Source organism: Tursiops truncatus, chromosome 11 (genome assembly GCF_011762595.2).
Source record: "Tursiops truncatus isolate mTurTru1 chromosome 11, mTurTru1.mat.Y, whole genome shotgun sequence".
Lineage (NCBI taxonomy): Eukaryota > Metazoa > Chordata > Mammalia > Artiodactyla > Delphinidae > Tursiops > Tursiops truncatus.
The window spans coordinates 38,634,014-38,651,871 of NC_047044.1; the positions used below are offsets into that span (position 1 = coordinate 38,634,014).

A 17,858-nucleotide genomic window follows, 5' to 3' on the forward strand; every position below is an offset into this window, starting at 1 on the left:
TGTATTACTCCTGAATAGTGTGATTTCTTTGAATACCAGTAGAGGAGAGTTACTGTGGTCCTCTCCCTTTCCCCATCTTTATTGCAGTTACATCTCTTTTATATTTCTTACTTCCTTGCAGAGACAAGAAAGATTTGCTGATAGGTCACTACTGGAAATGGAAAAAAGGGTAAGTGTCCATCTTACTGAATAAGTAATCAATTTCCCCCTTTGTTTTTTATATAAGCAATGGTAGGTTTTTTGGTTTTCTTTAGTTTTGTTTTTATAGATGGTAGTTTTAATTAGTTTAAATTAATATTCAATAATTTGATTATGAATGTTTTCTAGCTTATCTTCTTTATAGAGTCTTATGGGGTGAAATTACCTTGTTAAATTTAATTTACCATGTTATTCTTTTAATGTACAAAAAAATCTTGCCTTAATTATGAAATATACACATTGTGATAGTGAATCTGATATTTTTAAAATGCCATTTATCTCTCTTTGATTTTCTGTGGTGATATACTTAAAACACTTTAATCATCTATACATTTAGTTTAATTCTTTACAAAATTAAAATACTTCCATTCTTAAAGTTTTTAAAGATCTGGGGACCAAATTTTCAAATTCTTTTTAAAGTTAATTTAGCAATATTTTATTTAATTTTCAGTTTAAATATTTAACTTAAGTAGGCTCTTCTAAAACAAACAAAAAAAAGATTACAAGAAAATCCTTTTACCATTTTATGTCTTTCTGCAATTTTTTATCTGGCCGTGATATATTCACTTGTATTTTTCTCCTTTTATTATTATTATTGCCCAGGGATTTGGCAGTGGGCATAAGAAAAACTCCACAAGTTTAGTCTGAGCAGTTGAAGATCTATAAATGATCAAAAGTTAATGGAAAAATTAACTCAAAGAGTACCTGTAGTACAGCTGAGCAGTGGCTAGATTTTCAAGGTTTCAGCCAGAGAAGAAATTACATACTGTGGAGCTCTGATCTCTAGATCGAAGAATAAATAGTCAAGAGCACTTGATATGAGAATATTTTCTTCCATTCCATTTTAAAAATTTACCTTGTTGACCCCAAAAAGGAGAGAAATGATAAAAATACCAAATATATAAACATAACAGTTAATGTCTATGTCATTTACTAAATTGTAACGTATAATAACTCCTAGTTTTATTATGATTTCATGAGGTTTTAAAAATCGTTCTTCTGGGCCATTTAAAAAACTATTGATCTAACTTATAATTGCTAAAAATTTGGAATCACTTATTTTATTAAATTTAATGTTGATTATTATACCACAGTATAACTTACTGAATTTTACATCCAAGATATGTGAAACAGTAAAGAAATGTTTTCAGTTCTCTTTTATCCATACTAATAGTTGAGATGAAAGACATAGATAACCATATACTTAATCAAAATATTATTTATTTTTGAGATAGTCACATTTTTAAGAATATTTTATTTTTGTGAAAGTAATGTATTTATTACAAAAATTTTAAAAAAAGATGAAAATAAAATCTCCCTATCATGTAGAGATAAGTGACAGTTTAATGTTTATCTTTTTTTTTTCATCTAGGCTTATACACCTACAATATATACATGTTCATATTCTGACATTCTCACCTGACCTCCTCTTTCTGCCTGTCAAATGCAGATAAATTATGAAGTAGCTAATCTACTTTCAGTTTAACAGACATTGGTAATCCTAGTATTAATAATAACTGCCAACTTTTATTCAGCACTCTTTTACATACCAGGCAGGCACTGAATTAAGCACTTTATATGCATTTTTTTTCTCTTAACCATATTTTTAAATGGTAATAAGTTTATTTGTTAAATATAAGAAATTTCCTGCAACTTTACAGTTGTCAGTTTGGCAGTGAGGCAGTTCAGTATAATGCTCTTGTCTTGCTTTACCACTACATAGTTAAAATCTTGAAGGCACATAATAAAATTGAGAATGATGGGGTTGTTACCTGTCAGTTGGAGGAAATAATGCTGTTGCTGATATTTCACAAAGTTATGAGGATCAAATATAATATTATATGTCCTAATATTTTGAGAAGTGCAGTGGTTTTATGAATGTGTCATGGATGTATTGTTAAATAGGAGAAAGGTCTGTTTATCAAAAGTAACATTTTTGTCTGTGTAATAATGTTTAAACATGCTAATAGTAGAATAACACAGTACTTATAAGACTATGGGTAGGATTTCATCTATTTTTTAAAATCACATACTCTAAAAACGTTAACATTTACAGTAAATGTACTGCTTTACTAAATATCAACATTAATTATTAATCTGGGAAAGAATGTCTTAGAAATAGTTTCAGTGTGATTAAACTAAATTTAAATGGTTTGTATCTGAAAGGTGACCGGCAAGAGTCAGTATCTTCTGGGCGGTATGACCTAACCAAAGTTTTAAGCACATTAATTACTGCTGCTTGCTTTTTGCATAACACCTTAGAATGCTTATTATTTAAGGGAGAATAAAACTGTACACTGCAGTAATATACTGTATGTTGCCTTTGCCTATCACTCTTTGAAACAAGGTAGTTTAAAATAAATGCTACAGTTGCTTCTTCATTAGATTCACTGCATTAATGCTATGTAGAGTATCAAACTAAATACAAAGCTATAAAGTCAATTGGACAAATAATGACTAGTTAACATCGTGGGTGGAGGAGATGAACATTTCTTAGATCCTTTTGAAATTTAAAGTACAGATATTTTAGGCACGTTTGCTTCTTGCTTTTCTGCTTTTTATCACTATAGAGTAATTGCATCTTTGTGTGAGTTTCTTTTTTTTTTTTCTTTTCTATTCAATCCTCAGTCTTGAGTATTGGTTTACTCTATCCCTAACCTAAGTTTTATGTGAACTAAAAACAGTTTAAACGTGTTATGTAGCATCTTACCAGAAAGTCAAAGCTTTAAAGAAAGAGCTTACAGGAAGTAACAAAATAATGATCCTCATATTTATTTCTCTCAAATTTTGGAAAGCTCTTTACACATCACTGGCATCGCATCTTTTTCTACACTGCTCCTGATTTAATTTTTTATTCTAAAGTGTCACTATTTCACAATTTAGAAGAAAATTTAAGAATATAATACTTATATCGTTAACATTAGTACCTTAAATTCACCTAGGAACGAAGAGCTCTAGAAAGAAGAATATCTGAAATGGAAGAAGAGCTCAAAGTAAGTAAATCATGCTGCAGTATAAACTCAAATTTTACAGTACCATTACAGATACTATGTTTACATTAATTGTTCTTAAAGCTGCTTATACAGTTTGTGAGTTATCTATATCTTGTGCTTTTCTTTCTTCCTAAATCCAGGTTTTAGGTGAGCTAGAAAAGTATTTAAAACCCAAATCTTTTTGTTAATCAGTTTTCATGGCACTTTTGATGTTCAGGTATAGAATAAATTGGACAATAATGACTATAAGATTTGGGATTTATCATTTATTTGTTGCAGTTTAAATACTCTGTTCCTTGGAGAATAACTGGTGAGGAGGGATCACTATAGAAATGTTCTCTTTTGAAAATAAAGGACATTAGGGGCTTCCCTGGTGGCGCAGTGGTTGAGAGTCCGCCTGCCGATGCAGGGGACACAGGTTCGTGCCCCGGTCCGGGAAGATCCCATATGCCGCAGAGCGGCTAGGCCCGTGAGCCTGCGCTGATGAGCCTGCGCTTCTGGAGCCTGTGCTCCGCAACGGGAGAGGCCACAACAGTGAGAGGCTCACGTACCGCGAAAAAAAATAATAATAATAAAATAATAAATAAATAAAAATAAAGGACATTAGAGTAGTGGACAGTCAGAGGTACAGTTTATCAAACTCTGCATCACCTGTGAAAATAAGTTCATTTTGAATATTGGAAGGTACAGTCTTCTCAGGAAAAAAAAAGAATGACATAGTTAATTGATTACCTCTTACTACATTGTCTTGCATAAAATATCTATCACATTATGAATTAATGGACTAATGCATAGGAAATTATGCCCATAGAATTAGAATTTCAAGATTTAAATGTTTTTCTATTGAATTATTTAGTTTCTTATTAAAACATTATTGAATGGCTTTGGAGAAAATGTTTTTGGATTTTGTTTGCCTGTGTATTTTGTTTGATAAGGAATTTTAGAACTACACTGTTTACTTTTGCAAATTTCATGGAATATTCTTTTAAGACTCTTAATTTTTTTCTTCTTACATTTGTTATCTGTGATTCTTTATGTTTTCATTGTACTCTTTTCCACTTTCTTATTTTTTATTTTCTATTTCTTTATGTTCTGATTCCTGCAGAATCTGCACCAAATAAAGCAAATTCAAACTCTGAGAGAATTAAATGAGCGACTGCTGACTGAGAATAGGGCCTTGACAAGAGTGGTAGCCAAGCGCTCAGGGTTCTGTAGGCAACTGCAGTCTGTGAATCTATAATTTATAGTTTCATCATTTCTTCTTAGTAGAGCCAGGCAGGTGTTTTTGTATTAGTAAGCGTGTCTTGAGCTCACTTTTACAAATTAATGCCATTGTGTCTGGAGCTTATCATATAACTGTTTAATTATGCATGGCTTCTCAGAATGTTAGAAAGTGTCACTAATTGTGTATTGTGACTGATAAACTGCAGTAAACTGAGGGAATGATCGAGGCATTTAGATAAAAGACTTGTCTGCACTTTTGCAAAGCTAATGCACATTTTGGCTCTACGAATATTTTAGCACTTAAAAATATGGCTGTTTAAAACTCTTTACTAGAAAGAAAATGGAACATGTATTTTACATGTAATTAATATATGTTGAAGCCGAAGATTAAACATGAAATATCTGCTTTTCAAAATAATGTCATTTTCAGTCAGAACCATCTTCGTTAATATTCACGTAGTTCTCTGTTAACAGCGGTATCCTAATAAACTTACTAGTTATCCTAATAAACTTCAGATTACTGTATTTTATATCCCTGCATTCTGAGCACAGGTAAGAATTGATTGGTTCCACATAATATTAAACTCTTCATAAAGATTTTGCTTAAGGTAATTTTGCAAGTAGTTTTACTTTTATCTAATTTGATAACCTAGTACATTTTGAAAGCTGAGGAAAGAGACCTAAATATCTTGGAAAGTATATTTTAATGTCTAAAATATAAGCTATTCCATTTCCAAGCAAATCTGGCAGAGCACATGTGATTTAAATCATTCTTAGTAGAAAATCCAATTAACTTATAATAATTCCACCCCCTCCTTCAGTTTGTCTGTAAAACAAAAAATAGTTTTGTTTTCAGGATGTAAGGGTGTGTTTTTCTATTTACTCCAAATACTACTTATATTTTTCTATGCTTGAATATTTTTATAAATTCAGACTTACTACTTTGGCTTATAAATTATTTTATACTATTCTAATGATAGTAATAATTGCTTTGTTACCATTTAATTGAGCACTTATCTTGGATCAGACATTGTACTAGGCACTTAAACTTAGTACAAGGTAAATCATTTAAGGAATTTTAATAATTTAGAACAAGTCTAATTCCCTCAAAACTTCCCTAAATAAGCTGGTTTTCTTGTGGAATAACAGTATGGTTTGAGGTCTGACATAAATAAAGCAAAAGGCCTTAATTTAGGCTGACAGGAACTCTTAAAGGAATTCCCTTTAAGAGCCTATCCTAACAAAAATAGGCTTCCTTTCCTTGGCTGCTCTAATACGGTGTGCTCGTGACTCATAATGTCAAGTGATCTGGTACATTTCAATTGATAACTTTGGGAGAATAAACCTTTCATTTCATCATTTATTAAACTAATTAGCTTCACAAATGGGGGGGGTTCTTCCTGATACATGTTTTAGTCACTAGAAATATATATAACTGACAAAGCTTGTTCATGTGTCTTGTGGTAAAAATATAACATTTATTAAGAATCATATTTTATCTTTTTATTGAATTAAAACTTTCTCTTCTGTTTTTCCTCTCATAGATGTTACCAGACTTAAAAGCAGACAACCAGAGGCTAAAGGATGAAAATGGGGCCTTGATCAGAGTTATAAGCAAACTTTCCAAATAAAAAAAGAAAAAGCAGCAAGTAATTGGAATTGCACATATTAGTAACCCAGTGGACCATAATTGACAGTCACTGGAAGCCTGGGAAGAATCCTTGGAGACTGTCATTTTTGGATATCCTGCCAAATGCCCTCTTATCTAGGAGTTTTGTTTTGTTTAATTTTCTGGTGTTTTTCTTTTTTTTTTTTTTTTCCTTGTATCAAGACCATTGTTTCATGTTAATGCAGCTGCTGAGAAGATTTTTTTTTTATGACTGAGAAAACTTGTTTACAGCTCCAGCATATAAGGAAAGTGTTCAAGGCCAGATATGCCTCAGATATTTAACCAGTAAGCCTTAGTTGTACATAAATACTTTTGTGTCAACAAAAACTCAGCTCTCACAGAAGACAGTTATTCAGCATTTTTTGATGTGCCACAGTTTCCAGTTTTTCGATATTTAATTTTTTTTTTTTTTTTTTTTTTTTGCTTTTCATCTGAGTTTGGGTTTGTATTTTTTCCTTCTAACTCTTCATGTGGCAGACCCTTCTCCTGTCTCACAGCTTTCTCATTTACAGAAAAGAACACTTGCTCTTCTGAGATCATTGTCATATATTAGGCTAATGCTGTGTTGTCCCCCACCTGGAACTGAATTGCTTGGTGGAACATTTGCTTTCACTGTTTGTGCAATATGCATTTATTCCTTATATGAATGCTTTAAAGTCAGTTGAGATTAGATTCTTTTAAGTCCTGTTTTCTGCCTTCATTGGTCACTTTTGTTTTGTTTGTTTTTTATTATTGTAGTATAAGATGTTAGATTCTTTAATCTTCACATTCATTTTAGCAGGTACTGAGTGATGCTGTATATATAAATAAGTGTATTGTTTTGATTTTTAGACCACCACATGGCATGCTTGACTGTTTTCTTATTTCAAATGTCTGTTAATGCAAAGTAGGCTACTCCATAATAGTGTTAAAAACAAAATTTGCTAACAATGTGATATAAAGACTTTTAAAATAACACGTTTATGTGGAGCCCTATCTTTACAAAAGTTTTCTACTGTAAAATGCTTTTACTTTTATTTGCAGTTTTCATTTGATAGTATTCAACCATAATTAAAGTTCCATAAGGTAATTACTTCACATTTCACATACCTGTATTTATCTGAGTGCTGTCTATAACTGTTGTGCTAGCCAAAGTAATGCTATGAAATCATTTGCAGACTTAACGTGAGTTCGTGTTAAATGCACTGTTATTGCCATGTGAAGAGGCATTGACTTTGATACCACCATCATGTTCAGACCATTTTATACATTTCAGTGGCCTTTTTTTAAAAAAAAGCAAAACCAAGTACATATGAAGATGGCTTTTATTTGGACAAATAGCTTTTATATTTTCATTAAACCATGCAAAAAATACTCTATCTTTCTGGCACATAACTGTCTCCTTAACCACTGAACAGTTCAGCCATTTGAATAAATTGTACATTGTAAAGCTTATAGTAGCTAATTGTATTATTGATTGTATTGTATACTATATTAAATGTGAATTTGTACCCCCTTCATTTTAAAAGGTCATTGTGTTCTACTGCCTATTTTAGATTACTTTGGGGTTGGGAAAAGGTGTTTTGGTAAGCAGGATTTTAAGTCCTCTCTTTCTTGATTGGTTTTATGAAGATATAAGGTTATGCTCTTACTACCAAGCTCAGGATTCTTGATTTTTAAAGGTACAAGGATAGTTGTGGGAATTTTATTTTTGGTTATATTTGAACTGTATGAATGGTTGGTCTGAATATAAAGAATTTCCATGGTCTTATGTGGACGTAAAATATACAGATAATTGGTCAGTTTGAGTGACTGCAACATGTTCTGGTTGCACAACAGTTAGGCATGCTAAGGATTATATTTGTGAAGTTTGGATGCCTGTGAAGAATGATTAAATACATGTTTCTAATATTTTAGTGTTTTGTATTTAGGTTATTTATTCTTTGTATCTAAAACTGAACAGCTACTGTGCTATATTGATTTTATTGGTAGTATTGAGCAGACCTTGTTTCTGCATGAAACTAGTTGCAAAACCCACTATTTTGGAAAAAAAATGTATTTTGACATATACAAATAAAATGAATAAAACTATTTTAAATGTGTGAACTTTTACTGAAGACGTTTAAACCTTTGTTCTGAGATATTTAAATTCTGCATGGGTATTTTTTCACTAATTGCTTTACTTGGATTCCAATTGGAATAATTTTTGAAATTGTAATATTGTGATAATTTGCACAACATTGTACATGCACATCTGTAAATGCAATCTTAATTGCCGTATTTATGCAATCTGTGTATCAATTTGGACAAATGTTTATATATTTTACATAAAGCTGTCTGTGTGCAGAATCTGAGAACTAGTTTTTTTATGATAATAAGTGGGTAAAAAATAATGATAAAAGTGAGTTTCAAGATAGTAGCTTTGTAGCAAAAGATTTCATTTACCTAAGTATTTTGTGGCTTCCAAATTAAACCTATGCTTTTTTGTAGTTGCAAACATAGGCTTGGGAATACGTATACGGATAATATTCCATTGAATAGTAAAATAGTAAAATAGTAGATCATTCTCCAACCTAGATTTGTCCAAGTTTCAACCCCCATCTACTACACATCTGTAAGTAGATAAGAGGCATTTCTGATTTGGGAACTTCGGTAAAAGACTTGTAGTAAGCCTGTGTCTCTTGTTTCTACTTCCAGTACTTTCCCTGTGCATGCTCACAGAATGATAGATATTACTGTTCTTTGTCCTCCATACAGAAAATTTCACATGCAAATACTTCAAACCAAATGCAAAGATAGAATTATCTAGGAGAGTATTCATACGGATTATGAATTATAATCCATAATGGATTAGTAGATATTCACTAATCCATTAGGCTATTTTATTCTTTTGCTTAAAGGTTTATTACCACTTAGTCTTTCCTGGCTAATCTGAAACAGTCATGACTCCCAGTGTCAGCACTCACTGAGTGTTTTTGTAAGAAGAAAATATCCAGAGGTCAAATTGTCTCCAAACTAGGGCAATGTATTTCCCGTAGGAAATAACAGCCTTGTAGGTTGTCCTTCACTTTGTCATTATAAGCAGAAAACAGAGCAAACTCTGTTAACAGTTATTAACAATCCATTAGCCATATCTTGCTAGAGAAAACCTTTGGTTGAAAAGATGAAAGCTGACTGATAAGCAGTCTCTTCTGTGATGTTCCATGTTTTACGCTGTGTGTGGTCTCTGTGTGTCTGAATTTGCATGTTCCACAGGGGTAATGTACATATGAGAGCCATTGTCCAAAAAGGACTGGGTGTAGAATGAAGTATTTATTTTCCTATTATATATCTCTAAATAGCTAAATACATTTCTTTCTTTCTTTCTTTTTTTTTTTTTTTTTTTGGCTACATCAGGTCTTAGTTGTAGCACGTGGAGTCTTCGTTGAGGCATGCGAGATCTTTTTGTTGTGGCTTGGGCTCTTCGTTGTGGTGCGTAGGTTTCTCTCTAGTTGTGGGGCACAGGCTCCAGGGCATGTGGGCTCTGTAGTTTGCAGCATGCGGACTCAATAGTTGTGGTACACGGGCTTAGTTGCCCTGCAGCATGTGGGATCTAAGTTCCCCGACCAGGGATCCAACCCACGTCCCCTGCATTGGAAGGTGGATTCTTTACCACTGGACCACTAGGGAAGTCCCTAAATACATTTCTTGGCTTTCCTTTTAGAAAGGTTCTCTGGGGCTATGTGCTATGAAACAACAGAGTGCTTTCTTAGGTAAGTGACATAGTGTCATATTGCTGTTCCAAACCCCCAAAATGAGCAGATTACCACGTAATAAATTTAAAAACACAGGAGTCAGAAATTTTAAATTCTATAATGTGACATAAATAATTCTATCTTATTACTATAATTTGAAATTTTACTACAAGTTTTCTAAAGTGTATTAGAAGTAAGCATTTCTGAGCCCAGCTGTCACAGCTTGTCACTGCTTAAATTCCAATAAACAGGTCACAAAAATTAACTATATTTTAATTTTAAAAGGCTGAAGAGAAAAAACGGAGGAAATGTGTAAAGAAATGAGCAATATTAGTAGATTTTGTCCTGAATAATATTCAGCTTGTAGGGCCTGTACTTTGTCTTACAGGTCTGTGACAATGAGAGTGGGAAAGAGAAGGATTTACCTTCTCTCCCCTTCCCCACGCTCAATTATTCTTACAGGTTTGTTCTGATACAAGTCTTTTTCAATAGGATACCTCATTTGATTCTTACAACAGGCTGGGTGAATAAAGGTGAGAAATTTCAGGTGAGAAAGCTGAGATGTACGTATTATTAACTGGGTCAACATCCCAAGCCTAGTACAAAGCAGAGCTCTTACTCAAACTTAGTGGTGGTTGCCATTGTTTTTTCCCCAGATCCTAATCTAGGACTTTTCCCCCTGTATCACTTAGTTTGATCGTTTTACACTTTGAGGATGGCGTTTCTTGGTTTTTTTCTTCCACATTCTTTCTCTAATCCCACATCCCTGCCCCCACACCCACTAATTTTTTCTCTCCTTAGGACTTATTATTAACTAAACCCTTTGCCCTGTAATGGGATTTTTTAAAAGATTAATGCTTTTAATGCTCAAGCGTCTAGTTGATTTCCTGGTGCAAATTCTAACTATGCCCAGTAGACCATAAATTTGTAAAAGATTTTCATATACCTACATGCAAAAGAAACTTTGCATCCTTCAAAAATAGATTTTTTTAATTGGTGATGGGAGCTCAATTCCCAAGAATCTTTCTTATTCCCAAGTAAGATAGGCAACATTGATAGTGCTGTGGTTTTAGCAGCAAATTTTTCTCCCCCACTGAAAATGTGTGGAATACCAATATATAAAACAGATAAAATTTGTATTCATATTAACTCACAGATATGACCCCAACCCAAAAGAAAGTGCAGTTGGCCCTCTGCATCCACAGATACAGAGGGCCAACGGTACTATGCCAGTTTGTTTAAGGGACTTGAGTAGCCACAGATTTTGGTATCCATGGCAGTCCTGGAATCAATCCCCCACAGATACTGAAGGATGCCTGTACTCAAAACATAAAATAGGTCTGTATAAGATATGTGTGACAACAGCATGACTCTCACTTGTTACTATATAATTCTTAGGATCAGAGCATTACTGAGCAGATGCATCTTAACTTCAGTTGCTTTCACAATAACCATGCTAAACATGTGCTCTAGCAGTATACTCTAGTGTGAGTATGTTCTGACCTAAAGAAAATCAAGACCAAGTACAGGACATAAGAAGCTCCACACAAAAATGAGATAACTTGACAATATAACTTAGTGTGTATGTGCTCTCCAGTGTTTTACAATTTGACATGTATGTGAGTGTATTTATAAATTTGAGGAAAGCATTTTAGCAAACAATTTGAATCAAAATTTTGTGGGATCCATAGTATATCTTTTCAAAACCTATGGGGTACTGATTTTTTAAACACTTGACAGGGTGGAAGGAGCTTTGGATTCAGTCAGATGTAGATGTAAATCTCACCTACACTACTTTATAATTGTGTGATGCTGGTCAAATCATTTATCCGTTCAGACTCAGTTTTTTCAGGTAAATGACATGTCTATGTAAAGTGCCTTGAACAGTTCTTGAGCTTAGTGGATTGATGCCCAACAAATGTAATTATTATATTATTACTTTGAAGAAATTACATTAATAATTTGTGACTTTTAAAAGTACTAATTTACTTTAGAATGTAATTTACTTTTTCTGGGATCATTTGATAAATGTTTATAACGTATTTCCAAAGAATCTTTTAATGTGTAAAAATTTTTAATAGGATTGTTTCTTCTTAGAATATATTAAAGCAAAATTTTAGAATAATGTACCCAATTAACCATAAACACCTATTTTTTTTACTCTGGGGTCAGTAAGGGAGAAAGAAATGAGGTGGATTTCAGAGGACCTCCTTCAACCATTGGAAAGGGAAAAAGTACACCTCTGTAACCATGCCACATCTATCCTAACAGATTCCAGGAACACTGACTCTCTACTCGTGTGCATCTAATCCATCTGTGGACCCCAGTTCCTGTTACCAAAAGTGGGGGGATGTGTCAAGAAGTGTATAGGTGTGCCATACAAAATGCAATTGCCACAGAAGAGGCAGCTGGTAAGTATGGGCTAGTAAGTGTTTTAGTAAATACTTAATGATAGTCGCTACCCCATATTTCTTGTTTTCATTAAAATTCATAGTTGTTGGAATGTCAGGATTATCCCTAATTTTGGATGTTTTTAGAGTTTACATAATACTTCCCAGAAAATATCCTGAGGTCATCCGGGCCATTTATCAGCCTACAGATCAAGGTTATGCAGCTAACCTTGTTGCATAATGATCTTCTGCATAAGAGTTGTATAATCTCATCTACTCTTTTGGTCTGAAATTTAGAGTCCTGCCCATCTCATTCCTAACTCCATGCTAGCCTGCACCTCTGATGTCCACTACTTCCTTTACTGTGACCAGTAGTAGAAAAACCAGAGAGGAGGGGAGCTAAATTTTAATATTTTCTATGTTCCAGACACCCTATACATACTTTGGTTTTCTGGTTTTAAATTCTCTTTAATCTGTTTCTTCTATTTTACTGTACTATGAGCTCCATAAAAGGACAAAGTCTTTTTCATCCTTGTTCTCAGCAGTTAGTATAGTGCCTGGCACATAGTAGATGTTTACTTGATGTTTTTCAAAGGGAAGAGTGAATCAATAATTGTGATACATTTTGTGGAGGAAAAAGTCTTGACAGGTTTTTAAGAAAGCTTTGTAACGTGTTAAATATAAGCATTCTGATTCCTGCAGACTTTGTCTCAGTCATTCAAGTTCTTGTTAGCGCTTCCAAGCCAGACTGCCCTATGGGGTAGGAATACACCCGGAAGCAAACAGGTAAAAATAAATCCCTGCCTTGTGGAGGTTACATTCAAGGAATGGGAAGATTGAAAATAAGCCGCTACACAATATTAGAAGACAACAGATACTATGGAAAAAATAGAGCAAGATAAGAGATTTCAGGAATGAGGGAGAGCTTGTCAGAGAAGGCCTCACTGAGAAGGAAACATTTGAGCCAAAACTGGAAGGAGGGGAGGGCAAAAACTGTGCAGGTGCTTGGGAGAAGAGCATGTCCAGGCAGAGGGAGCCGCGTAAACACAGGCCTTGAGGTGCAGATGTTCTTGAGTGTTTTGACAAACGGTAAGGCTATTGTAGTTATATAGCTAAGTGAGCAAGAAGTAGAATAGTAGGAGGGAACGTCGGAGAGTCGGAGAGGCAGCGAGAGCTGGATGAGGGACTTGTTTAGACATGTATTGACCACATGCTGTGCACTAGACTTGCTCCTTGAAGAGCTTTACTATCTTTGTCCATACCCTTTTCTCAAGAATATTTTGTAGCTCTTTATAATAAAGCCACATACTCTATAGCTGTAAAATTATTTTTTACAAGAGATAAGAATTGGATTATAAATTGGGGAGGATAATTATATTAGAAAATCTAGGCTCAGTTTCCTAAGGGGAAACTTACTCAATTAAATGTAAAACATTTGCTAAAACTCTTTGACAACCAAGTTAGAAATGGACAAATGGATTATTACAAACATCATTACTATGTAAAAGAAGCCCATCAGTTCATTGGGCAAAATAAACATTTTGGATCACTTCTCAGGAAGGAATTTTCTCATGGGTTTTACAGTTGGTCTATATACCTAATGTACATTGTCCTCATTTGTTTCTACTTTGTGGGGTAGTATTTCTCTTCAGATGGTCGTTTCTTATTTCTGCTTTCAAAAGAAAAATCTAGAATATAAGATATGCTTCCACAAATGTTATGACATAGTTGCAAGAGAGATCAAAGTACTATAATCCAAGTGTGTAGTATTCACTATCTTTCTTGTCCCAGGACTGGTTAGCTTAATCATTCCCCTACAGCAGTGTTTCTCAAGCTTGAATCACCTGGAGAGCTTATTCGAATATAGTTTAAGCCCCACTTTTATTTCCTTTTTTTTTTCTTTCTTTTTTTTTTTTTGCGGTACGTGGGCCTCTCACTGTTGTGGCCTCTCCCATTGCGGAGCAGGCTCCGGACGCACAGGCTTAGCAGCCATGGCTCATGGGCCCAGCCGCTCCGTGGTATGTGGGATCTTCCCGGACCGGGGCACGAACCCGTGTCCCCTGAATCGGCAGGAGGACTCTCAACCACTGCGCCACCAGGGAAGCCCCCCACTTTTATTTTCTAATTCAGTATTTAGGGTCTGGGATGGGGCAAGTGAATTAGTATTTCTGTCAAGTTCACAGATGGTGCTGATACTGCTAGTCCAGGGACCATATTTTGAGACCTACTGCATTGCAATATCACGTGTTCATATTCTAAATGGAAATGGAGAATTCAAAAGTAAAATCCCTTGTGAGAACCTAAAATGTAGATATCCTATGTTAATAGTTAAAAGGAGATCATATAGCCCAAACCTTGAGTAACACCAGTGATAGTCTAAAAATAGAAGACCATGTGTCCAATCATACCACATATACCTGGCTGGGAAAAAGGACACATGCAGACCAATCGAATCCAGTTTACCAGGAAGTCAAATAGAAATGGAAAAGGATTTTTTTTTCATATGAAACAAGCACCTTGATGACAGGCGCATACATTTGATCAGAAAAGGGGTAGCCAATCCCCTTACTTTGCCTTTTCTCTTCTTGCTAGAGAGATAAAAAGCCTAAAACTCCAGGTATAGGGCGGCAAATGTCCTAAAATATAAGTCTCTTGCAAGTTTAAGTTAGGAAAGGCAACACAACTGCCTTCTTACATTTCAGGCCCAAGCTGCCTGCATTCCCTACAATGCATCATAAACACTGCACAGCATGCTGAAGGGACTCAGCTATATCTAAAAATAGGCATCCATTTTTGCTGCATATCTTAAGTGACTAGATATACCAGGGTCACTACTTACTATAGCTAAACTCCTTTAAGGAAAATGGACTTAACCAGTTCATATATATATATATATATATATATATATATATATATATATATATTTATTTATTTATTTATTTATTTATTTATTTATTTAATCTATATCAGTAGATCATCATGAGAACATCACAAGACCAATAGTGTCAGCATCACCTGGGAATTTGTTAGAAATGCAAATTTTTGGGCTCCACTCCAGACTTGCTGAATCAGAAACTGAAGATAGGACCCAGCAGTCTTTTTCAACAAGCCCTCAAGGGATTATGATGCAAGATAAAATTTGAGAACTACTAGCCTATAGGCCTATAGGTTTCAAATCTAGATCACCTGGGCTGAAATGGAACTAAATGTTAAAAAAAAAAATTCTCAAAGACTGTACTAGTAGAGAATGAAAAGGATTATCAGTGGGGAGTGAGAAATCTCTAGCTATGTTGGGAGCATATTACTGGTTCCACTCAATCTTAAAAATACTAAGGAAGATTTTACTTTTACTCTTGAAACTGGAGTGGGGAGGTTCATAATCAGATAAAATTAATCTGAAGTGGAGCAGATTCACCTCAAAGAAGAAAGCATCACCTTTAATGGATCCCTACAAAAGGAATCCAACAGGAGATTTTTGTTTGAGGGAAGATAATGTTATACTATAAAATGAGTTTATTATTCAGTGCTTATCAAGTAAAAGTGAAGTTTCCGTCCATTACAGGTTCCTACCTCTGGGTGAGGTACAGGATCACTGAGAAAACTCCATTCCTGAGACCAGAGAGACAGGGTCTGGCTGAACCTGAGGCTGAAGCAGGAATACAGAAAGCTCTTCCAGCCTCTCACTGCCCTCCCCACCCCCCGGCAAGCACCAAATAACAAGTACCAGGTAACAAGCAACAGAAGTGTATGGTGGGGGGAAGGCGCAAGAGCAGGGAGAGACCACTTGTGAGGAACAAACTAATAGAGAAGACTTAAGGTAGAAGCAGAACATTGAGAAAAAGTCTCTAGTAAACCAATTCTCACCCTAACCACAAGGTAAGTCCAGTGAAATTTAAAACCAGTGGTAAATGTAGCAACAACAAAAGACAAACCCACCTCAATTCCTAACTATATTGACTCTACAGGCCAGCAGAAGAGGTGTCATATCCAGTAATAAATACTATGTATCTCAATCTCTACTGTTCTACGCATTATGAGCAGCAAGATATCAGTAAGTACAAGATAGAAAAAAGCAAAAAAGCTCTTCCAAACCCATTGTCAAGAGACAAAGCAATCAGAACCAGATTTAGAGGTTGCATGAATATTGGAACTATCTGATAGGAAATCTAAAATCATTATGAGAAAAAATAAGTAAAATCATTGTGAGTAACATGTTAACTCTCAGTGGAAAAGGTGAGGAACAGGAATGAACAGACAAGGAAATTAGAAGAGGGACTTCTCTGGCTGTCCAGTGGTTAAGACTCCATGCTTCTACTGCAGGGGGTGCACGTTCAGTCCCTGGTCAGGGAACTAAGATCCCACATACTTCGTGGCACGGCCAAAAAAAAAGGAAAAAAAGAAGCTATAAGAAAGAGTCAAATGAAATGGTAGAATAAAAAATCAGGATAACAAATTATAAGAATGTCTTCTACAGACACATTCAGATTTGACACAGCCAAGGAAAGAAAGAGTGAAGTTGTTGATAGGTAGGTAAATAGAAATTATCCAAACTCAAGCTCAAAAAAAAAAGAGCAAAAAACCCAGAAACAACACAGCACTCAAAAGATGTGGGACAAAATCATGTGGGCTAATATATGTGTAATTTGAATTCCAGAAGGAGAGAGAAAATGAGACAGAAGAAATATTTGAAGAGATAGTGGTCAAGAATTTTCTGAAAATGTTGAAATGTATCAAACCACAGTTGCACAAAGCTCAAGAGAATGCCAAGAAGGATTTAAAAAACAAACAAACAAAAACTAGACACACTATATTCAAACTGCTGAAAGGCTAAAGTTACAGAGAAAATCTTGTAGACAAAGGGGGGAAAAAGTGTTATATACAAACCTGTGCAAGCCAAACAACAGTGGAGTGATGTCTTTAAAGTGCGAGAAGAAAAAATCTGATGACTCTGAATTCTATGCCCAACAAGACTATCTTTTAAAGATGAAGGAAAACTGCTTTTTCAGCCAAAAACTGGGAAAATGCAATAGCATATCTATGCTACAGAAAAATGTTAAAGGAAGTTCTTTTTTTTTTAATAAATTTATTTATTTATTTTTGGCTGTGTTGGGTCTTCATTGCTGCACACTGGCTTTCTCTAGTTGCGGCGAGCAGGGGGCTATTCTTTGCTGCGGTATGGTGGGCTTCTCATTGCGATGGCTTCTCTTGTTGGGGAGCACAGGCGCTAGGCACGCAGGCTTCAGTAGTTGCGGCACGTGGGCTCAGTAGTTGTGGCACATGGGCTTAGTTTCTCCACAGCATGTGGGATCTTTCCAGACCAGGGATTGAATCTTTGTCCCCTGCATTGGCAGGCAGATTCTTAACCACTGTGCCACCAGGGAAGTCCTAAAGGAAGTTCTTGAGGCAGAAGTAATAGGATATCAGACAGTAATTTGGATCTCCACAAAGAAATTAAGATTTGAGAAAGTGCTTAAAATGTAGGTAAATATAAAGGACATTTTCTTTATACTTAATAGCTGTTAAAATAATTGACTATATGAAAAATAAAAACAATACATTGATGGTTTATAACATGTAAAAGTAAAATGTATGACAATAGCACAAAAGATGGAAGAGGAGAATTAAGACCATATCATTATAAGATTCTTAGACTGCATGTGTTGCTTATAAT

General features: G+C 34.7%; 1 protein-coding gene and 1 long non-coding RNA gene across 7 annotated transcripts in view; both read left to right on the forward strand.

The window, feature by feature from the left end:
• The window catches only part of PPP1R12A (protein phosphatase 1 regulatory subunit 12A), a 149,866-nt gene extending 141,454 nt beyond the window's left edge, over positions 1–8,412 (forward strand). For 5 of the 6 annotated variants that reach the window (XM_019952649.3, XM_033866298.2, XM_019952644.3 and 2 more), the window contains 3 exons: positions 122–169; positions 3,141–3,191; positions 5,960–8,412. In XM_019952649.3, the coding sequence (XP_019808208.2) occupies positions 122–169; positions 3,141–3,191; positions 5,960–6,046 (186 nt within the window). In that variant the 3' untranslated portion in view covers positions 6,047–8,412. Of the gene's footprint in view, positions 1–121; positions 170–2,364; positions 2,396–3,140; positions 3,192–5,959 lie in introns of all 6 variants that reach the window. The other variant, XM_073788378.1, reaches the window with a different exon arrangement.
• Positions 8,413–12,214: 3,802 nt separating this feature from the next.
• Positions 12,215–17,281, forward strand: LOC109547189 (uncharacterized). The gene is made up of 2 exons (XR_012324283.1): positions 12,215–12,973; positions 15,750–17,281. It is a non-coding gene; the product is annotated as an uncharacterized lncRNA (long non-coding RNA).
• Positions 17,282–17,858: the final 577 nt, after the last annotated feature.